General features: G+C 40.8%; 1 protein-coding gene across 1 annotated transcript in view; it reads left to right on the forward strand.

Annotated features, from left to right (window-relative positions):
- Positions 1-23,973, forward strand: part of ADGRB3 (adhesion G protein-coupled receptor B3) — a 616,281-nt gene that overhangs the window by 385,953 nt on the left and 206,355 nt on the right. Inside the window, exon 15 of the mRNA XM_077811605.1 lies at positions 1,701-1,744. Within this exon, the coding sequence (XP_077667731.1) occupies positions 1,701-1,744 (44 nt within the window). The remainder of the gene's footprint in view (positions 1-1,700; positions 1,745-23,973) is intronic.

The following is a 23,973-nucleotide window of genomic DNA, read 5'->3' on the forward strand; positions in this document are numbered from 1 at the left end:
CCCTTCATTAAATAATCTACCAGTTTAGCCAGTTTCTAAAGTGAACTTCTCCCCCCCCCAGCCTTTGCATTGGGCCCTTGTAAGGGGCAGGATGGGAATGTGGCCAAAGTGTTACTGTGCCCCAGCTATTCTCCACCGGTGGATGGCCTGTTGGGATCAATGGTCAACTGGCCTACTTTAAAGTGTGCAGGTCCAAGAACTGGCATCAGAAATAGGGAGTCTCAATATAGGCACAGTTAAGACACACAACAATGGTTCTGATTTAATGAAATCAGTTTAGAAACTGATGTAGTTAAATCAGCTCAACCCCCGAGTGTGGATATTCTGAAATAGAATTAGGAGTGTCTACAAAAAGGAGATGCACCAACTTAACTACAGAGAATCATAGAATCATAGAAGATTAGAGTTGGAAGAGACCTCAGGAGGTCATCTAGTTCAACCCCCTGCTCAAAGCAGGACCAATCCCAACTAAATCATACCAGCCAGGGCTTTGTCAAACCAGGCCTTAAAAACCTCTAAGGATGAAGATTCCACCACCTCCCTACGTAACCCATTCCAGTGCTTCACCACCCTCCTAGTGAAATAGTGTTTCCTAATATCCAATCTAGACCTCCCCCCACTGTAACTTGAGACCATTACTCCTTGTTCTGTCATCTGCCACCACTGAGAACAGCAAAGCTCCATCCTCCTTGGAACCCCCGTTCAGGTAGCTGAAGGCTGCTATCAAATTCCCCCCTCACACTTCTGCAGTTCCCTCTGCCTCTCCTTATAAGTCATGTGCCCCAGCTCCCTAATCATTTTTGTTGCCTCTCTTACATACAGTGCAACTCCTCCGCCTTTTCTCCCCTGGCTGTCCTTCCTGAACAGTTTATACCCATCAATGACAGTGCTCCAGTCATGTGAGTTACCCCACCAAGTCTCTGTTATTCCAATCACATCATAGTTCCTTGACTGTGCCAGGACTTCCAATTATTCCTGCTTGTTTCCCAGGCTTCTTGTGTTCGTGTACAGGCACCTACTAGCCAATTGCCCTACTTTCTCAGTATGCATCAGGAGGCCTCCCCTGTTGCACCCTCCTCCTTGTGTTTCCTCCCGGTATCCCAGTTCCCCTATCTCTGGGCTTAAGTCACCATCCCCTAGCAAACCTAGTTTAAAGCCCCCCTTACTAAGTGAGCAAGCTTACATAAGTTGCTCCGCTGATTTTGGTAAATTAGTACCTTCTTTGGGTGCAGACAAGACCTAAAATTCTGCCTATTGAGAATAACTGATTCATTGGTTAACCTGATTGGGCAGCATTTTGAGAGTCTTTTATTTGTTCTTTTCAGAGTGGAATACAGGGGAAAAAATTGAAATTACTTAAAGAATATGAACTGGGCAGGCTCCATGTTTAGGTTACTGGCACATTTGGACCCAATACCACAGTTCTTTCCTAGTCAAAATTCCAAGTGGCTTCATGGAAACATCTACAGGACTATTTCCTGAGTAGGGATGATAGGTTCAATATTGCAAGGTGCCGAGTGCGCTCTACTAAGTGCCCTCAACTCCCACTGACTTCGATTTGTTTTTGACTCACATTGATTTCAAACCCCTTCAAACTGAGGGTGATCTTTTAGGATCAGGCCTTGAACCTGGACTGCGGGACTGAGCACTTTATTGGTTATGTACACCAGTAACTAATGGTATTGTTTGTTTGTTTTTAGGGCACATTGAATCCCTATTGTGTGCTGTGGGATGATTCAAGAATGTAAGTGACAGATGTTTGCTTCTATTACTATGGATTAAATATTCCAAAACACGTAAAAATATTTAACTTGACAGACAGTCAACAGTGGTCATTATGAGGGCATAGAAAATGTGAAATCCCCAGAATGAAAATATTTCCTTTCCATGCTCTGCAGTCACATTGTAATGCAGGTTTGAAAGACAGTTTGGTTTTTTTCTGTTACTAATCCTGGATTAGCAGAATGTCTCACCAACAACTATCATAGAGTTTAAGGCCTGAAGGGATCACCAGATCATCTAATCTGACCTCCTGTATATCACAAGCCACCAACACCACCAAATGCCCACACACTAAACCCAACATCCCAAATTAGACCAAAGTATTACAGACTACATGAGACTAGTCTGTTATGTGCCACATGAAGAGAATAAAAAGGACTGAGCTGCACCAGTCCCTGAGCTCCTGCAATGAAAGGGAATTGATTAACTGAGAGATACCCATGCGGCTGAAGAAGCTGAAGTTGCTGAAAGGTTTGAAATATGGGGAATACTGTGGGAGATATATTAGTCATCAGTGAGTAGGTGGGACCATCAAAGAGTCATGATAAGTACAATTTATTATGGCTCTGCAATTTATCACATGGATTTCACCACCATCTGGTATGCATGTATATGCACACTCTTTTATGAGACTGGTGCTTTTTGTCTTGCTTCTGCATGTAAACTGATCACTTACGAGAGGTCCAGAAAGCATTCATTTGCTCTATAGTTCCCCAAAACATTTTTCCCCAGTCATTTTTGGAAAAGGTAGGGATCTAGGGACTTAGTATTAACTGTGAGGGCATTTTATGATTCATGATGATTTTCTGTTGGCCTGGTAATTAGTTGTGTTTGGGGCATTTTATTTGAGTCCATTTGATTATATTATGGAATTTGTATTCTAATATTGTGAGTTTTAAATTAATGCAAAAGCTCCCAGCACACTGGACAGATTCTTATCATTTATAAATCTAAATAAATAAATATGTACAACATTATACAATTAGCTGGGTGACTTGGGTTGTTGGCTTGTTTTGTGTTTCATTTTGTTTTGTGTTCACTTTCCTCTAAAGCATCAGGAATTTGCTATTGCCAGAAGCAGGAGACCAGATATAATGAATTAATGCTCTGATCTACTGTTGCAAATCCTGTGGAGCTCTGTTGTGCTTTACTACCCAAATTTCACAAGAACTTTGGGGATCAATCCAACAAGAAAGTAGTCAGCATTTAGTAAAAGATGCTTAGCTAATCACTATTCCACAGCAACAAAAAAAGGTGCTTTAAATTAAGTGTTTTTCAGATACTGTATATGTTTGTCTTTAGCATCTGCATCAGGTAGCTATAATCGCTGAAATTTTTAGCCACCTTCATGGCAAATCTCCCAGATCTTAATCTCAGTGCACTACAGTTCCATGTGTAGTAAATTATATGTTTCTCTGGTGATGCTCTCAGTTTAATACATGCTCCAGAAGTGGGTGAAACTTTCTCGTCCTGGATTTTAAACATTCTGCACAGGCTATTGTTCAATGATTGATAGTTTTTTCTTCATACATTCATGGAGAAGCCCCAGAATCTATACTGTGAGCTGTTTGATCACATCTGGCTCTGCATTCTTGTTGCATTTTTATGGTGCATCTTCCTTCTCGTATTCTTATTCTGTGGGTGTGTATATGTGGTATGTCTAATTGTTTGGAGAAATTATGTTTTATTTCATTCCTATTTATTGAGTAGAATTATATAACTTTTTTAATCTAGATAACTTTTTAGAAGGCTTTCCCTTTATCTGTCAATCAGGCTGACAGGCTTGCTGTCTGTCTATCTGCATCTAGTTATTGTTTTTGTATAACATTAAGACAGGTACAGCTAACTACATAAAGGATCATGGCATGAATTATATATGTGAAAATACAATTTCTCATAGTGGTGCAGCATTCATTTTGGCTGACACTTCCAAAATATGCAGTACCTCTCTTATGCTGATTTAGAATGGGGTGCTTTAGAGGTTTGGCTATTCCTTCAGTGTCTCCCCTTTCCCAGATGATTAACTGAGTATCATCAACAGTAGAATGTATGACAGTGGAAGTTTATTTTTTTCCTCAGGAATTTTTGTGACCATTTTAACCTCTGCATTTCATTCCAGTTTTGGCCTTCCATAAAATTTTGGGATGCTGAATGTTTTTCACATCAAAGCTTGTGAAAACATAAAAGGATTTTTTATTGAAATTCTAAGCTGAATTGGTCCACTGTCTGAAAGCTTTTGAAAAAGAAATCCTCTCCTCACCACCAAATTCTTTGACATGAGCAAAAAAGAATCAGGGCACCCTTCTCAGTGTTCTGTGCCAGTGTCATTCACAGATACAGTATCAGTGGTCTGAAAATTGGTCCACAAAGGGATTGCCATACTGGCTTAGACCAATGGTCTATCTAATCTAGTGTCCTGACTGGCACTGGCCTTCAGAGGAAAGTGGAAAAAAGCCAACAGTGATATAAATAGAATAAACTGTCCATAAGTAGGGCCCTACCAAATTCACAGTCCATTTTGGTCAATTTCAGAGTCATAGGATTTTTAAAATAGTAAATTTCATGATTTCAGCTATTTAAATCTGAAATTTCACAGTGTTGTAATTGTAGGGATCCTGATACAAAAGGGAGTTGTGCGGGGGATCACAAGGTTATTGTAGTGTGGGTTGTGGTACTCCTACCCTTACTTCTGCACTGCTGCTGGTGATGGCTCTGCCTTCAGAGCTGGAGAAAGGGGCTGCCGGCCAGAAGCCCAGCTCAGAAGGCAGAGCAGCTGCCAGCAGCAGCGCAGAAGTAAGGCTGGCCTGGTATGGCGTTGCCACCTTTACTTCTGCGCTGGTGCCTGCAGAGCTCGGCCCTCAGTCAGCAGCCGCCACTCTCCAGACACATGGTAGTATTGTCACCCTTACCCCTGTGCTGCTGCTGGTGCGACACTGCTTTCAGAGCTGGGCACCTGGCCAACATCCGTCATTTTCCAGCCACCCAGCTCTGAAGGCAGTGCAGAAATAAGGGTGGCAATACCGCAAACCCCCTAAAATAACCTTGTGAACTCCCTGCAACTCCCTTGGGTCAGAACCCCCAATTCGAGAAACACTGGCCGCCCCCCATGAAATCTGTACAGTATAGGGTAAAGGCACACAAAAGATCAGATTTCACGGGGGGAGATGAGATTTCACGGTCCATGATGTGTTTTTCATGGCCATGAATTTGGTAGGGCCCTATATATAAAGGATATTTTCATAATCTTTTACTCATCTGATCAAAGGCAATGTATCTTAATTTCAATTAGTGGTTTAATTATGCTCAGTAGGACTGGATGGGAGCTCAATATATCATCAGTCAAGTCCCCTGCACTCAGTTCAGGACTAAGTAATAACTAGACCATTCCCGGCAGGTGTTTGTCTATGCTGTTCTTAAAAGCTTCCAATGATAGACATTCCATAACCTTCCTAGGCAATTTGTTCCAGTGCTTAACTACCCTGGCAGCTAGGAAGGTTTTCCTAATGTCCAACCTAAACCTCCCTTGCTGCAATTTAAACCCATTGCTTCTTGTCCTATCCTCAGATGTTAACAAGAACAATTTTTCTCCCTCCTTCTTGTAACAACTTTTTATGTACTTGGAAACTGTTATCATGTCCCCTCTCGGTCTTCTCTGCTCCAGACTAAACAAACCAATTTTTTTCAGTCTTTCCTCATAGGTTTTCTTTTCCTGATCTTTAATTATTGTTGTTGCTCTTCTCTGGATTTTTTCCAATTTGTCCACTTCTTTCCTGAAATGTGGCACCCAGAACTGCACACAGTACTCCAGTTGAGGCCTAATCAGTGTGTAGCAGAGTGGAAGAATTACTTCTCATGTCTTGCTGATAACATTCCTGCTAATACATCCCAGAATGATGTTCGCATTTTTTTTGCAACAGAGTTACACTGTTGACTCATATTTACTTTGTGACCTACTATGACTCCCAGATCCATTTCCCATTTTGTATGTGTGCAACTGATTGTTCCTTCTTAAGTGGAGTATTTTGCATTTGTCCTTATTGAATGTCATCCTATTTATTTCAAACCATTTCTCCAGTTTGTCCAGATCATTTTGAATTTTAATCCTATTCGCCAAAGTACTTGTAACCCCTCCTAGACTGGTGTTGCAACCTCAGTAATGATAAGGATGGGGGATAGCAAGAAATAACAGCTGCAGAAGCAATCTGGTACATATGATGCTGATGCTGCAGCTTTTTCCGTGTCTTCTGAAGGGCCAGGGCACTTGCCTTGATACTGTTTCTCCATCCATTGTCAGCTACGTTGGCCACTGACATTGAGTCATAACACTTCATTACCTTCCTGTTCTTTCCCACTATTAATGGAGGCTTAGTCATATGTTCACAGATTAAATGACATCAGACTTTCCCTCTTCATATTAGGACAACCATCAGCCTAGCCTCTAATTCAGATATCGGCTTCCCTGATTGATCAACCTTCCCAAATACATTTGTTAAACTAGAGCTAAAGTTGCACATCAGTTCTCTGGGGTCTACAAATAGAATTGCCTCACTAGGAGATGACCAGTGCTGCAGGAACTCTGCTATGACACCTGCCCCAGGCTCCCAGCATCTGTTTGTTACCCCTTGATAATGGTAGCTCTTTTGGAGAAATGACTATTTCTTGTTTTGTATGTAGAATCAACACTGATACTGCTGCCAACTCTCCATTTTGTGTTGAAATCCTCTGATGCTGCAACAGAACAGAGGAAATCTCTGATCTTTCTGGAAGAAACTATGTTCCTTTCTGAACTGGAAATAATAGATGTGGAATCTCATATACTAGAAAAGTATCAGGTACTAAGGCTGAATCCTGGTGAGTCTAGATGAGGATAGCTTAGTAGCAAAAGGTCACTATACTCCAGCTTTCCACTCCTCCAATGCTGGAGCCATTCTATTTAGGTCTGGTCCCCATTATAGCATCTGGGGATCTCTGAAGGATGTCCCAGCTATATCCCTGTGCTTGCTTCAGAGAGGGATAATGTCATGGGAGCCTTTATGCTATCTGTGTGCTATCTGAGGATTCCTGTTTGCTGAGAAGCTCCTTCTCTGGCCAGTGAGGCTGGCCTTAGGGAAGTTTTGCATAAGTGGGGCAGGGGAAAGCTATTGTAACTCACAAAGGGATCTGAAGTTGGGTTTTATTGGCTAGCTCAGCAAAACTACTCCAAATGTCTTCTGCTGATACTCCTGAGAAGCCAATCAAGCCAATCAAGAAGCCAGGAGAAATGTGACAAAACTCAACCAGCCCAGCTCAAAACTAATAAATAGCCCACAAAACCTGCATCTAAATATGTAATAACAAAAAATTGACAAAAATTGAATTTAAAATTTTAATATAAAGCATTTGGAAAGACATTCTTTTTCACGAAAATTTGAGTGTTTTGAATTTCAAATCTGATATTTTGCACAGCACTCAGAAATACCACTTTGGCTAATTTTATTTTTCTTGCAAGTAGTACTCATATAAGACTCATTCTCCATGTGCACCTTTATTCTTTTCATGTCTTTAAACTGGCACTTCTTCCCTGGCCTAAAAAACATCTTCCTTTGCCAAAGACTAGTGTTCATGCTGGCTCGTATGTAAGTTCTCAGCCCAGTACGCAACTGAGTCATGCAGGTTCTTCTGCACATACTGGGAGGGTTAAGTAATCACTCATTTAACTAGATGCCCCTCAAAGAGATGTCCCAGCATGAAATCGAGTAGTATGGATGAATGTTATGTGATGCATTGCTAATGTGAGAGTGGCCACCATTTGTCAATGACCTCAGATATAATTGGAATGAAATAATATGGTTCCATGCAAAAGAATCTGGCCCATTTGTCAGTCACAGGCTTTAGCTGTTTGACTACATACATATGCCTATGGCAACCACATAGGAGCTAGAGGAAAAGAGGAACTAAAGTGAACAAAGTCACAGCTTCATTCACATGCAATAGTTTTAGGAGTGGAAGTCTCCAACTACTGGGAGTAAAAAGAGACTTGGGCATTATTTTCAATGTCGTAAGCAGATCCTATTTTAATATCTAAGATGTCCTACAAAAAAGATACATTTTTGCTTATGCCTCAACCAATGTTTCAGTAAAAGTGAGCTAACTAAGAGCTATGTGTACCTACCATTCCATGGGGCATCTTTAAAAATGAGGAAGGGTTATCTAGTGGGCAGGGCAAGTGACTTGGACTTGGATTCAGGACACCTACGTTCAATTTCTGACCCAGGCAAAGACTCCCTGTATGACCTGTATGCCAGCACGTTAAAAAAGTATGGATTGGATGAATGAAATAAAGGTGGATAGAAAGCTGGCTAGATTGTCAGGCTCAACGGGTAGTGATCAACGGCTCAATATCTAGTTGGCAGCCGGTATCTAGCAGAGTGCCCCAGGGATCTGTCCTGGAGCTGGTTTTGCTCAACATCTTCATTAATGATCTGGATGATGGGATGGATTGCACCCTCAGCAGGTTTGAGGATAACACTAAGCTGGGGGGAGAGATACATATGCTGGAGTGTAGGGATAGGGTCCAGAGTAACCTAGACAAATTGGAGGAGTGGGCCAAAAGAAATCTGATGAGGGTCAACAAGGACTAGTGCAGAGTCCTGCACTTAGGATGAAAGAATCCTATGCACTGCTATAGGCTGGGAACTGACTGACTAAGTAGCAGTTCTTCAGAAAAGGACCTGGGGATTACAGTGGGCAAGAAGTTGAATGAGAGTCAACAGTGTGCCCTTGATGCCAAGAAGGCTAACGGCATTTTGGGCTGCATTATTAGAAGCATTGCCAGCAGATCAAGGGAAGTGATTATTCCCCTCTATTCAACACTGGTGAGGCCACGTCTGGAGTATTGCATTCAGTTTTGGGTCCCCCACTACAGAAAGGATGAGGACAAATTGGAGAGAGTCTAGCAAAGGGCAAAAAAAATGATTAGGGGGCTAGGGCACAGGACCTATCAGAAGAGGCTGAGGGAACTGGGCTTATTTAGTCTGCAGAAGAGAAGAGTGAGGGTGATTTGATTGTAGCCTTCAACTACTTGAAGTGGGGTTCCAAAGAGGATGGAGCTAGGCTGTTCTCAGTGGTGGCAGATGACCAAACAAGGAGCAGTGGGCTCAAGTTGCAGTGGGGGAGGTCTTGGTTGGATAATAGGAAACACTATTTCACTAGGAGGGTGGTGAAGCACTAGAATGGGTTATGTAGGGAGGTGGTGGAATCTCCATCCTTTGAGGTTTTTATGGCCCGGCTTGACAAAGCCCTGGCTGGGATGATTTAGTTGCGGTTGGTCCTGCTTTTAACAGAGGGTTGGACTAGATGACATCCTGAGGTCTCTTCCAACCCTAATCTTCTATGATTCTATGACCTCCGGCAAGTCACATCATCTACGCAGTACATCAGTTTCCCATCTGTAAAGTGGTGGTAATAGTACTTCCCTACCTCACAGAGGGCTGTGAGGCTAAAATCTGTTAATTATGGACTAGTACTCCACCACTATCGTGATTGGGACATATGAGTACATAAATAGAATGATATAATGCATTACATGGTTTTCAGTGAGCACAGACCAACTTTTTAAACAACTCAGGTAATATTTTTTCTTTTAGTAATTGGTGTTACTTTTTGGCAGACAATGTGTCATATCTGCTGCTTGCCCTTAAAACTGCCCTTGGCTGGTTAATGAAAGGATTACTAGGATATGGTGGTCCTTCCCTGCCAATTTCTGCAGCAAAGATGAACTAACAGTATAGCAGATTTTCATTTGTCTATATGGCATATATCTGTCATAGCACCATATGCCCACCAAAAACCCAATTGTCTGGAGGGCACCAGAGAAGCAATTAAATAAAAATTTTATTATCTTGAAGGTTTTGTTCAGGTTCGGCTTGAGTTTTGGCCAAAGGGTCTGATTTGTTCTATTTTCTTTTTCCAATCAAGTTCACCCATTTCTAGTTTACACTGACAGCAGTTCATACCTTTACCCTAAATGTGTGGTGAATTATGAATTAACTGCAAGCAAAAAATGAATTGAGATTTTACAAATTTTAGGAATTCACTCCGGGCTAACATTTTGCTGTTTCTGCCAGTAAAAATATATTCATAGTGAAAAATATTGTAAAAAAAAAATCTCCTAGCTCAAATAATGTTTGTTTTTTTCAAATTTGTGCATCGTTTCATTTTGGCACTTTTCTTAAAGTGAAAATAGCTTCTTTTAGAAAAAATGTCTAAAAGTGAAAACAGGATTCTCCCACAGTTTTGCCTGCAACATAAATGGTTTCGCATAACTCTACTGTGCCCACAGACTTATAGCCTATTAGCAAGATAATTTCATGTTGCTAAAATTGAAATGGATCATTGATCTGTCTCTCCTGCCTCCTCTCTCTCTCCTTTAAAATTGAGGTGATAATGGGTCTAAATCACTTTTTGCTCTTTACTTTCAGGATAGTTTTGCCAACTTTTGAAAAGATTCAGGAAGAGACTTTGAAAATCAAGGCAAAGGTGTCTCAAATTGAACACCTTAAAATTGAGACACCCAAAATCTGGTGACTTTTGAAAAAAAAGAATAGCACAAATCTTACTTTACATGTCCATGTAAAGTAATATTTAGTGGTATTATTCAGGCCAAAAGGGCAGTAGAACAGGGCTACATTTTTCTATAAGTAAAATAAAAACATTGAAAATGACAAAAGTATAGAAAAATGAATATAATTAACTTCTTTGGAACTACAACCGTTTACACCAACTGAGGCTCTGCCTGTTACATTGACTTCAGTTGGAGTAGTGGATGCCCAACTTTTAGGAGAATTAGTCTCTCACTGTCTTGAGCTGAGGTGCTTTTAAAAACAACGGCTGCTTTAACAAATTTTTGGCTTCCAACCTAGTGAATAAAATGCCTTCTTTGTGAGTGGTGAGTCAATCCCAGATTTAAAGCTTCCATGTTTGTGTTTATGAATTCTCCATGGCCAAGTTAACTGTAAATGTACCTTACTTAACAGATAATTGTTCCCTCATAAAATTATCTTTATAAATAGCTTTATAGATCTTTTTATGGTGAATCTGTAAATACCACATTACATATTCAGAAATTTCTTATTGTCCTGCAGAAAAGTGCTCAACCAAGGCCCAAGTTCTAAGGAGTAACATACCCTGCAAGTAGCCCCTATGATTTCAGTGTACAGCTACTTGTTGAATAAAAGGACTGACCCAAAGACCACCAAAGTTAATAAAAAGACTCCCATTCACTTGAGTAGGCTTGGATCAGGCAATAAGTTACTGCTTAACATGCAGGGATGAGGGTGGGAATAGGACTTACTGAGGATATTTCTAAAAACATGATTGTGATGACTAATAACATTATACTGTGATGCAAAAGAACTTATTTCACTAACATTCTGCACATCTTTTATTAGAGAAAATTGAGGGGCTTTTTATTTTTTTTTAAGAGAGAGAGAGAAGATCTTTTTGATTTAAATAATTATAAAATGAATCAGTGTATATGAGAGGAATTCATAATTCAGGCACTTATTGTCACACTGCCTTTCAGTAACACCTACACTTCTCTGAATAGGGAGATGCATTGCCTGCTAAGAATTACATCTAAAAGAGGAAATTAATTTCATCATTGTTGATAATTTTAATTACTGCTACTAAGTGATGAATCAACCTCATTTTGTGAAGAACACAATTGCTATTTATTGCCTGTGTATAAATGTATATTTTGGGAAACTAAAAATAATGGTTTTTTTGAGATGTCAGGCTGGTGTAATTTTGAAATGTAGATAAAAAAGGGATAGTTGGTGCAGGTTTGCTCTCGAGTTTTAAAGATTGGAATATAGTCTTCAATTCTGAAACACAACATCCTTACTTGACTTTAATCTCTTGGTGGGTTTGTAGTGCAATATGAGACAGAAGATAATAGTCTAATCTCTTGAAGTAAGGATGAGAACAGGAGAGAAACATATCACAATTTAATTGTACCATCTGTGTTTCCAATAAAAATGGAAAGGGTGAATTCATGAGCTTAACTAAGAGAGATAGGAGATAAGTTTCAATTAGAGTCCTTATTTTACATATTAATGGTCACTGTGGCATGCTGAGGGGACAGCATCTGTGCCTACTACCTTGTCTTGGAATTTGATTGAAACTAGCAGGAAAACACAGTACATGCATGTATCTCTGATAACACTCTGATAAATAAAACACTACCTAGATGGGGGGGTTTAGTTCTCATGCTGTCACTTGGACAGTGAGGCCACCAAATACATTATGTGCCTCTCTCTGATGTTCTATCCTGAATCAAATCTGGCACATTACAGTGTAGGGTGCTTGTGAAGGACCAGTGTCTGTTGACACTGTCCAGCCATCGCATTTTAAGTCTCCTATGGGGTCTTTTCCATCCTGCTTTCATTGGGTCATAGTCGAAGAAGATTCTCACAGGGAAGTTGGTAGGCATTCAGAGAAGAAGTCCGTACCACCTAAAGAACTTTGGGTGGCTGTTCGAGAGAGTGGGATCAGTTTAGTTAGTCAAGTTTATTCATTTAGTCAAGTTCATTCAACTTGAATTCATACCATTTGATGTTTTTGATCATTCAGAAATGGTATCCAACTTCTTTTCAATATGGACAATGAGAGGCCATGTTTCAGTCCCACAGGTCAAAACACTGACCTCAGCTTCATCTCTCTGCTTATTGGGGTGTTTGGTTTGCAAAAGATGTTGTTCATGAGGCACCCCATTACTGAAGATGCTTTTGCAGTGAGGGCTTTACGTTCTATCTGAAAGCCACCCATGTCATCACCAACAGAACCAGTGAAATCCCCAGTAATCTCTGCTGGGTTCTGTCCCATTAAGATGCTGGGGCCCTCAATGTGTTTGAAATTGCTGATTTGAAGAGTTTTGGTTTTACCCCAATTAATATTCAGGCCAATTCTTGCCACTGAGCTTTCCAGGGTTTTAAGTGCTGCAACTATCTCGTCCATTGATTCATCAACTACCTCTATGTCATCAGCAAAATTGTTGTTAATGATGTTCTTATAATCAAGGCATATGCCTAAGATGCATTTACTAAGGGTATGTCTACACTAGAAATGTAAGTCGACCTATATTAGGTTGCCTTACAGCCACCACAGTAATTACTGCCGTGGTGCATGTCCACGCCACCCTCCTTGGGTCAGCGATGTGTGTTCTCACCAGGAGTGCTTCCACCGACCTAAGAAGGGGCAATGTGTGGAGCTCCACTGGAAGCTCCCTACCGGAACCCAGCTGCACCGCAGGCTCCTGGGCTCCCTGCACGCTGGCCCCACTCCGCTTTCCTGTTACACTGCTGTTTTTAGCAGTGTAGTGTCCCCTTACCTCCCTGCTGCTGGAGCCTTTCCTCTCTGCAGGAAAAGACTCCCCCAGCAGGGAAAAGGTAAGGGGAAGGCAGTAGGGTTCCAGCAGTGGGGAAGGGCTCTGTCAGTTCTCCAACACTGGAGCCCTTACCACTGCAGGCAGAGGCTCTGGCAGTGTGGAAAGGCTATCAGGTCCCTGCTGCTGGAGCCCTTCCCCACCCCAAAAAAAAGACTCTGGCAATGGGGGAAGCCTCTGACCGCTCCCTTCTGCTGGAGCTTTTCCCCTTTGTAGGGAAAGGCTCTGGCAGAGGGGAGGCAGCTGGGAAAGGTTCCAGCAGCTCCCTGCTGCTGGAGCCCTTCCTCACCAAAGGGAAAGACCCTGGCAATGGAAAGGCATTGGCAGAGCCTTTCACTGACACACCACAGCGTGGATGCAGCCTTCTTTTCAACGTGACTTGTAATTACACATATACTATACACTACCACCAGTGGAGTGTAGATGTAGCCTAGGAATCACATGCATGTATCCAAAGATGGAATTTTGCCCATAGAACTTTGCTCTCATTTATAGCACTGTAAAATTAGGAGTATCTTCACTGAAATTAGTGGAATAGGTCAGCATTACACTTGTATATGTGAGTTCAGAATTGGACCCAAATGTCCCAGTCTAGGAAAGTATGTAAACACATGCATAATTTTAAGGAAATGAATGGCCCTGTTGAAGGCAATGAGAATATTCACATGCTTAAAATTATGCATTTACTTAATTCCTGGGCTAGGTCAGGGTGTTAGTCTCTGCTACCTGTTTTCGAGCCGTGAACTAGAACAGAAAGGCCTATTACCTGCCCTGTCCTATGTCCTACAAAATTTACTAGGGAAGTAAGTAACAGAGTTCTATGGAAATGTAATAAAGATCTAATCAAATTATTCTGAAATCTTATGGAATATAATAAAATTTGAACTGTCAATAGATCTTTGAACCATCCTCTAGAATTCTGTAGCTGACATATAAATTTGTTTTCTACAGGATAGTTTAAAGAACATATAGAAAGGTTATCATTTCCTCTTGTATTCTCTAGAAGATTTTTTTAAGGGAATTTGATGAGCTTTCTAATCAGCTCAAGTTTCAAGACTTTTCTACATGAACAAAACATTTATGACCATGAACAAAAATTAGAAAACATCCTTTATAGTATCTATTAATGTCTAAACCTTATGGTTTTAACAGAAAACTGAAGTATAAATTGCATCTATAGAGGTGGTGGTTATATAATAAACAACCTGTTAAGGAATATTATGACACCAATACCGTATGTTTGATAATAGCAATCTGTCTGTTTAGTGATATTACTAGCTATTTTTACTAACATCTGAAAAGTAAATCTCAGTTTCACAAAATCGTTATTATTTCACAGAAAATATATTGCATTTTAATGTTGTATTTATTACAATTATTAGGTTAGGATGCATATTTGCTTTGCAATTTCAGTTTCCTCATCAGCATCATAACTAAAGTTTATGGTAATCATTCATACAAAAAAGTAATGGATTGCAGACAACTTGGTTGGTTTCAAAGTTGAAATGAGATATAAGGGACTGGAATAGAAAACATGCATAAATTTTTTATAGGTAAGTGAAATTATTCTCAATTTTGCACTGCAGTGTATCTCTTAATGTTACACTGTATTGCACGCCATCAGAAGATAGACAGGATTTCAGCTAGCATACATATATTCATTTGTAAGTATGGAGAAGAAGACTGTATATAGCTCCATGGGTTATACCAGAGCTGTGGGTCCAAATGTGGTTGAGCGCCTAGCGAAGCAAGATGGTCATTATTCTACATTACAAAACCATCACACAGTTCTGCAAAAAGTCTAGTATTAGCACAACAAAAACGATAATCATGGCTGATGTTTATTGACAGAGCTTTGAAGTGCGCATTATACAGTGCCTCCATGTATAATTGACTCTGCTTGTGATGCAGGAGGGTTTGAACCTAGGATCTTCAGTGCTAAAACTGTGCCTCTATTTCAATGAAAGGACTAAAGGCTTGTCTACACTGCATACTAAATTGGCACAACTGTGATCACTGCCGTGGCGTCGATTTAGCAGGTCTGGTGAAGACGCGATGAATCAATGGGAGAACACTCTACCGTCAACTTCAGAACTCCACCTCCCTGAGAGGTGGAAGTTAAATCTGCAGAAGAGCACCTCCTGCTGACACAGCATGGCGTAGATACCATGTTAAGCCAATGTAAGCTACGTCACTCAGGGGGTGATTTTTTCACCCCCGAGTGATGTAACTTACATCAACTTAAGTGGCAGTGTAGATCAGGCCTAAGGCCCCAGCAAAGCACTTAAGCACATGCTTAACTTTAAGTCCAACCATATTTAGCAAAGTATTTAAGCATGTATTTACTTTTAAACATATGATTAAATCCCATTGACTTCACTGAGACCTAAGCAGATACTTAAATTCTTTGGTGAATTAAGGCCTATATTCTTCATGGCTTGTCTCTCTGGTGCCTTAGTCTGCTCCAGCAGGGGTGTAAATTGTAAGGCACACGAGCAGGGCCGGATTCACTCTCCTGTGGACCCGGGGCTAATAGATTTTGTGGGGCCCCAGGGGGTTTGGAGTGGGCCAGTGGGCTCAGAGCTGGGGTGCAAGAGGGAGTGCAGCTCCAGCTGGGGGGTGGGCTCTGGGGTAGGAACAGGGATGGGACAGGGGGTTGGGGTGCAGCATGAGGTTCAAAGTGCCGGCTCTGGGTAGGAGTTTGGGTGCAGGAGGGGGCTCAGGGCTGGGGTAAGGGGTTGGGGTGCAGGAGGGGGTGCAGGGTGCAGGCTCCAGCCAGGAGGCACTTGCCTTGGGCATCTCCTGGTTGGTGGTGCAGCAGGGCTAAGGCAGGATACCTATCTGCCCTGGCTCCGTGCTGCTTTGCTCCCTGAGGTGGCTGGCATGTCTGGCTCCTAGGCAGAGGGGCCAGGCTGCTCTGCACACTGCATGCTGCCCGGGCCCACATGTGCCACCACTGCAGCTCCCATTGGCCATGGTACCAGGCCAATGGGAGCTGCAGAGCCGGCACTGGGGGTGGAGGCAGTGCGCAGAGATTCCCTGAACACCCCTTGCCTATGGGCTGCAGGGGCACATCGGCGAGCTGGAGCTCGCGACTCTGTCCCCAGGGGGGCTGCCGTGGATCGGGGACCGATGTCCAGCCCACAGCACAGAGACTTGCCTCAGGCTGGATGAAAAGAAGCAGTGGGCCACATCCGACCTGCAGCCCCCCCCCCCTTAGCCCAAGGCCCTGGGCTGCAGCCCCTAAAGCCCCTGCATTAATCCAGCCCTGCACACCAGCATGTTGCCTACTAACTGGCCCAAATGCATGCTACAGGCATGCATTAAAACAGTGGTTCTCAAACTATTGTACTGGTGACCCTTTCACATAGCAAGCCTCTGTGTGTGACCCCCCCCTTATAAATTAAAAACACTTTTTTACATATTTAACACCATTATAAATGTTGGAGGGAAAGCGGGGTTTGGGGTGGAGGCTGACAGCTTGCGACCCCCCATGTAAGAACCTTGCGACCCCCTGAGGGGTCCCAACCCCTTGAGAACCCCTGCACTAAAAGTTCCCTAGTGCGCATCAGTATAGGTCCATTTCAAACAGTGTACATTAATGTGCACTAGAGAACTTTTAGTGTGCACCAGCCAATCCACATGTTAGTTCACGGTACACTGGTGTGCATAAGCATTTACATCCTGCAGGCGTGCACTATGGTGCTATGTAGACAAGCCCTTTTTGGCAGCCAGAGCAGACTCATTAAACCTTTTATGTGAATCAGCCACTGGAAAATAGGCAAAGACCTAGATACTCCTATTCAGGGTTATACATGAGCTTACCCTGCTGTCTTTACATCCTCACTTCTATAAGCACCAAATATTTACAAACTTCACCAAACAAAAATTTTGAAAAGGGCCCAGTCTGGCAAACCATTATTCACATGAGAAGTCATGTGTGCATGTGAGAAGACCCACTGTCTTCAAAAGGTATGCTTGAGTGAGTAAGGGCTATTTGCATGATTATGTGTTTTCAGATTTGATGCCTCGTGTTGTAAGTATTGAATACATGGTTCCAGTTAGATTGGATAAAGAATCTGTTTCAAAAAGTACTTACTGTTCTGATGTACCTGAACATTCAGAATAATAGTGTGAAATCCATAAAAATAGCTGTACAACTATACAATAGTGACAACACTTGGATGTATATAATATATATAAAGACTGTTGGCCAGCTTCTGCTGTCCTTATTTGAATTTTATAGCGTCTTACCCAGTGATTAGCCTTTGACCATCCTCCATAGTATCTACCCAGTAATTGATAAGGCAGTATTCAGAGTGAGAGTGGCAGAATCTGGCCCCTATATCAGCAGTACTTCTGTGTATTCCAGTTTGCTGTCATGGGTGTGAAGCATTCTGTGGATATTGGTCAGCAGAGAATTAAGTCACTTACTAAAAGAGGGCTAATTCACGTGGACTCCTTTCATTGCACAAAATACCATTCACTATATGTGAGAGATTGGTTAAAGAGCTTACTCTTGAAACTTTAACACAAGATGTTCAAAAAGATTTTAATTCAACGTATTGCCTACAGTATTATGCTTCTAATTCCCAGTCATGAGGGTATCTAAAATCCACTGAGGTCCCAAAGTTATACGCTCTTGTTTCATTATAAGATTTGTTTATTCTGGCCAAATAAAGAAGCAGAATTTATTCCACTTCTTTTTTATCTTATCATAACATTTATCTTCCAGTTATTAGGGCTTATATTGTGTCTTAGCTTTACCATGTGCCATGCTGCAGTTGAATCTAGTCTGGCACTGCCTCCCTGGAGTTACTGATACAATTTGCATTGAATTCTTTTTTTAAAATCACTTCACATTCTCTGTATGAGTTTGTCTGATTAAATTCCATTGAAAGATAAATGCTAGAGGCCAATGTTATGTTCTCTATCATTTGACTGAAGGAATATACTTACTATGAATGCAGTTTCACAGCAACAACAAACAAGAATGAAATATTTAAAATAACTGATTTATTTTTATTTTCTTAAGTTCTGAATATTTTTAAAAGATAGTAAGGACAACGTTTATACTACTTACCACTTAATATGATTAGAAGATCTTTTTCTTAAACTTAAGCTCTGCGGGATGACCCGGCTTAATAAGAATAATACAAATAAAACAGGAGTACTTGTGGCACCTTAGAGACTACCAAATTTATTAGAGTACTTCTGTTCCTTTTACGGATACAGACTAACACGGCTGCTACTCTAAACCTAATAATACAAATGTATCTCAGGATTTAAACATGTTTAAATGGAAGGTAATATGCTAGATGAACAGCTTCAAGAAAAGCAATTTCACTAAAAATGTACTCAGCTGAATAGCTGCCAGATTATGGCTCAATAGATTTTTAGCTAAAGCATTGTGTATTTGTGATGATTTTTTAATGTTATCATCATCTGCTCTGATAACATTGAGTAAGAGAGATTTCCTGTATAGCTAGTTAGCTAAATGTAATATACATATGTATTGAAGTGCATGAGCTGGGGATAACATCCTACAATCCATTCTATTACTCTGAGTAATGGATAAAATGATATTATAATTCTAAATTCCACATGCTATGCTTATTACTCCCATTACATCTGTTATCCTAATGGTAAAATTTGGAGCAGTCGGCTTTCCTCTCTGCCCCCCCACTATTCTGTGAGAGAAAGGCAAAATGTTTATCTTTTAAGTTACTGACTTGCTCTTGCATATCTTAGAAGTAAGCATGTGCCTAACTTTAGGTACGTGACTTCTATGGGACTACTCATATGCTTAAAATTAGGCACATGCTTAAGTATACTGGACTGGAACCATAGGGCCAGATTCTATCCATCCTTAGTGACATGGATTACTACCTTCCTCCAAAAGTAGGCCCATTGATTTTAATGGCACTACTTAATAGATCACACATAGGCACACATATGAGCCAAGCATTACTCTAGTTGCGAATAAACAAAGCAGAATTGGGGTCATAATGACCTTCCGATGTGTGACACAATTAGAGCTAATTAGATATGAAAATGTCTGTTTGGAAAGCAGGGGAGTCATTTGTTCGATCTTATATTTCTCTATATTTATTCAGAGTAATAAAAATGCCTATCCTTTCACTCTAGGCCCCCTTGATATAACATAAAATACAAATTTGTCAAATACATAACCCCGTATAATATCACAACAGCACGAAGATATAAAAATCTGATCTGAGCAACTTTTGACCTCATTAAATCAACCCACTGGCATGCAGCAAGTAGTATAAGGAATCCAATCTGAAAAGTAGAATGGGTTATATTCATGAAATACTTTTAATCTCTTTCTAGGTGAATGATACTTTGCAGCATGTACGCTATGTAGAAAAAAGTAAAATTTTCCCTTTTAATGTAAATCTGTCTTCCTAAACCCCTTTTTCTTCTTTCCTTCCTGTGCATGGCCACCTGTCAGTTAGGCACCTGAAGTTCTGTGTTTCCAGAAAGCAGCAAGGTAGCAGTAAGCCTAAATCTAGAATATAAAATGCTCCCACATACACATTAATCATAAATCAAAAAAGAAGGATGTAAAAATTATTTAAATCTCACAGCAGCAGCAGTAAGTGCCATTATAATATGGATGTTATGCATGTTTACTCTGCTACTCCATACCAAGATGTACTCAGCTTAGTGCACTATATATCAGATGCTACATATTCTTAACAGGAAGTTAGATAACATTAAAGAACAGATAGACATCTTGAAATACAACATACTAATGTGAATTCTATTATATCCACTTCACTGTGAGTGCAGGAGGAGAAACATGCCATACTAAACAAATACAAGTTCCTATCATTTATTTCTCTCTTGTACTTAAATTGTTGGAGATATTTTTGTTTTTTAGTGTTTGTTTGGAACAAACAATTTCTTTCTCCTATTTTGTAACTGATTTACCCAAGAAAACTCAGATCAGATAGAGCCTTTAGTTTCCCCTGAGGTCTGCTTGTACAAGAATTTTTTCATCCAGGTCAATAAAGTATATGGAGGCCACCAAATATCACAGTGAGCCAGTGGTTCATCCAAGATTAAAAACACAGGGTTCAAGAGCTGGTTGGGTGCCATAGGAAATTACAACATTTTAAAATTTGCTTTTGTTCCAATTCAGAATGTGAAGTCAAAATTTACTGTGAAACAACATTTCTGAAATATTTCATTTTGGATTCATAGTAATGACCTTATTGGAATTAAACCATTTGTGTTTCAATGAGGTTGGAACATTTCATTTTGACTTTTATGTGACATTGAACGTTTCCACCTTATTATAATTAAGTGAAAAATTCTGACTTTATAGAAACAATGTTTTGACCTTATCAATATTGAACATTTCAATATTTACCTGTCCAAAATTCTGATGAAATTGATGTGCTCCAGCAAAATGCTTTGAATCAGCATTCTCCAGTGGAAAACTGTTTTGTTAGAAAAATTTTGACCAGTTCTACAGGGTTCTCCTGGGTCTCAGCCTTTTTCTCTAACCACAAGAATTAAAGACCTCCTAACAGTCTGGATATAGAGGGCTGTCCTATTTACTTCAACTGATATTTAGCAGAGACAAGGCTCAGTTTTTCTAGTCTTGCTTTTACCTTTTGACAAAAAGAAAATAGAGTAATGTCACAGTTCTTCCTTGTGGTTCTATTTTGTTGCTGTTTTAGTGACCCACAAAAGTTACCGGCTCGTCTACAGATGCTCAGGGAGGTGATGGGGAACATGCAAGGAGACTTCACCTTTGTGCACCCTGCACAAAGGCCTGTTACTGTTGCAGCCCTTGAGGTCAGGAGAGCAGAGAGACAGTTTCCCCAGTTAGCCTCCAGGGGTAGCTGGAACCCTGAAGGAGGCAGTAAGGGTTTGGGAGGAGTTGTCCTCTAATGCATGGTGCATCCTATTGTTGGCGTTCCACTGAGACCTCTTCCACTCATGTCAAGAAAGGCCTACACCACACAGCTCCCTTACACACTGTCCTGTCTAGAGACACTATTCTTCCACAAACTCTGCATGAGCTTCTGCATTGCCTCCAACTCAGGCCATTGTCTAAATGCCACATTTTGGCCTGGTGTAATCTGTTTTACCCCTGCGATTTATCAAGGATTTTCAGTTAGCTATGATTAGTTCTGTGGTTTCTGAAACAGTGTATATCATAGGAAGTAGGAGATTATGGATATATATTCTGTGGACAGGAATAAGTGTTTTCCATAAATTGTGTTTGATTCAGTAGCCTAATCTGTCACCTATATTTTAATATTCACCCATGTTGAAAATGTCTTTTAACAATATATATTTTATAAACACAAACTGCAGCATGCTAAAATAGCATGGAACCAAACTGACCCCACTCCATTCAGAAAGACTCAGCCTCAAGGATAGACCCTGTAATGGGGCGAGTCTCACCCCTGCAGCGCTGCCTGTTGGTCACCCTGGGAATTAGCTCTTTTGACCCAGAGCACACTCTGCAGGCTAGTGCCTCACTGCTGCTGCCCGCCCCCCCCGCCCGTGTCCCTACCGGACCCAGTGCCCCTTGTCCTTGGGCACTTCCCCATAGCAGTACACCTGCTCTCTGGATCTCCCCACCCAGGGGAACCCACACCCACTATTCCCAACTCACCTCAGTGGCTACTGCCAGTCACCATCTAGCCCCCTTTCACTGGGGCTGACTGCAGTCTGTATAAACCAATCATCACAGGCAAGTGGAGTTTGGACCGGCTGCCTCTGCCTACCCAGGCCTGCATCCTTGCACCCTAGTACCTTTCTGGCCTTTGACAAGGCTGCAGCCTGGGGCTTTTCCAGGCGGGAGCTCCCCAGCTCCCTTCCCCTATTCCCCAGCCCTGCTCCCCTCAGATACTCTGTTCAGCTTCCCAGCAGCCAGGCCCATCTCCCTGTAGAGATAGAGAGTGAGAGAGAGACTGTCTGCTCCTGGCCCACTGCCCTCTTTTTAGGGCCAGCTGGGCCCCAATTGGGGCGTGGCCACAGCTGAGGTTGCTTCTCCATTCAGCCTTCCCCAGCCACAGCCCTCCCCCGGGGCTGCTTTTAACCTCTCCGGGCAGGAGGGAGGTGACCACACTGCTACAGACCCCTAAGAATAAAAGAAAGCTGGCCTTCTGTACTTGCTGTTTATGGTATCTTTGACATCATTGGCACCATTTACTATTAGGAAGTAAAAATAATAAAATATTTTAAAATAGCAGAAAGATAAACTAAACTGACGCAGGAGAATAGGTTCACAAGCAACCTCAGAAATTTCTTCTTGCATGGCAGGACTTTCCAACTTGGTTGTTCCTGTTGTCATGAAGACTAGGCACTCCATTGCAGAATTATCCTCAGAATAAAAAAAATAAAATCTTAGTACATAGTTAGAAAGCAACAGACAATCTATTGAACTGGACTAAGAAAGATCAAATATAGTACAGAATGACTATAATGTATTGTGGTTACCTGGTAGCAATATATCTCATTTGGAGCTACCTTGGGACATGTATTGGGGATGCAGTGGTGGCCACCATCTGAATATTTGTGGTTCCACTGGACAAGTATGTTACATTTTCTGGTCACTTTAAAATCTTCAGATTGCCACCAGACTATATTTTGTGCAATTTCTGTTCTCATTATAAGCTTTGTCATGAGGCAGAATAATTACAGAGATTAATATATATTGCCCATATATCGTGTCATTCTTGTTACAGAGCAGAGATTGTAAGGAAAGTAGAAAATAGTACACTATCAATCCATTCTCATGACAACAATTGTAATGAGAACATAAAGTGGTCTGATATTATTTCATTTTCACGACATTCTGAGGACTGTAATTTTGTGGTCCTCCACAAATGCCATACTTGAGATTGAACTGAGATAACAAGTTATGTTTAAAAGCAAATGTAGACTCTATATTCTTTACTACTAACATGCACACAGATTCAGTCTCCTACATGAAGAATAGATATTTGAGAACTCCTAAATTTTTAGAGCAGCATTTTGTGTGTTCTTTTAAACAGTGCTGTTTTTTATCGAGTTCAATACCTGTCAAAACAAGTGTGGGCCATTTATCAGTTTATATGGGCGAAGAATCAATCAGACTAAATATTCTGGCTTTATGGCTCCCGTGTCATATTTTCTTAATAATGAGGTGGTCTGAAATTTGTGAAGCAGAAAATCCAGTCTCATTCTGCTTTGTGACAAAAACAAAGACCAACCTTCAGAGATTTATTAATAACAATTGAATCTCAATATTTTTCATTGCTTCTTAAATCATCTCCATAATGCCTAAAAACTCAAAAGTAACCTTTCTGCTGTCTATTTTTCTTAATTTGATTGTATAATGTATTCTGAAACTCATGAAGAACTAGAACTGAATGGCTCACATTGCATCTCTTTTCTCCACCTCCAGAACTGGCACCTTTATTTGCCTATGTATTAAAATTAATTTAACAAGACAGATAACACTCACACATACAAAGTCAAACCCATTAAGGTGCTAACATCCTGTTTGCAAGGATTACCTGTGTCAGCAGACAGGACATAGCAAGAAAACTAATTAACCATAAAACATTATCAGAAGCATTATAACAAGACTTTCATTAATTGTGTATAAATATTCAAATTCTGTTTTTCTGTGCCATGCACTGAATAATTCCATGCTCCATGAAGTTTGTTTTGTGGTTGGTCCCTTTAAATCTCATATTTTAGCCTCTTTTTTTGGTGTGCAGCATAGGGCATAAATTCTG

This window comes from Eretmochelys imbricata, chromosome 3, assembly GCF_965152235.1.
Source record: "Eretmochelys imbricata isolate rEreImb1 chromosome 3, rEreImb1.hap1, whole genome shotgun sequence".
NCBI classification, from domain to species: domain Eukaryota; kingdom Metazoa; phylum Chordata; order Testudines; family Cheloniidae; genus Eretmochelys; species Eretmochelys imbricata.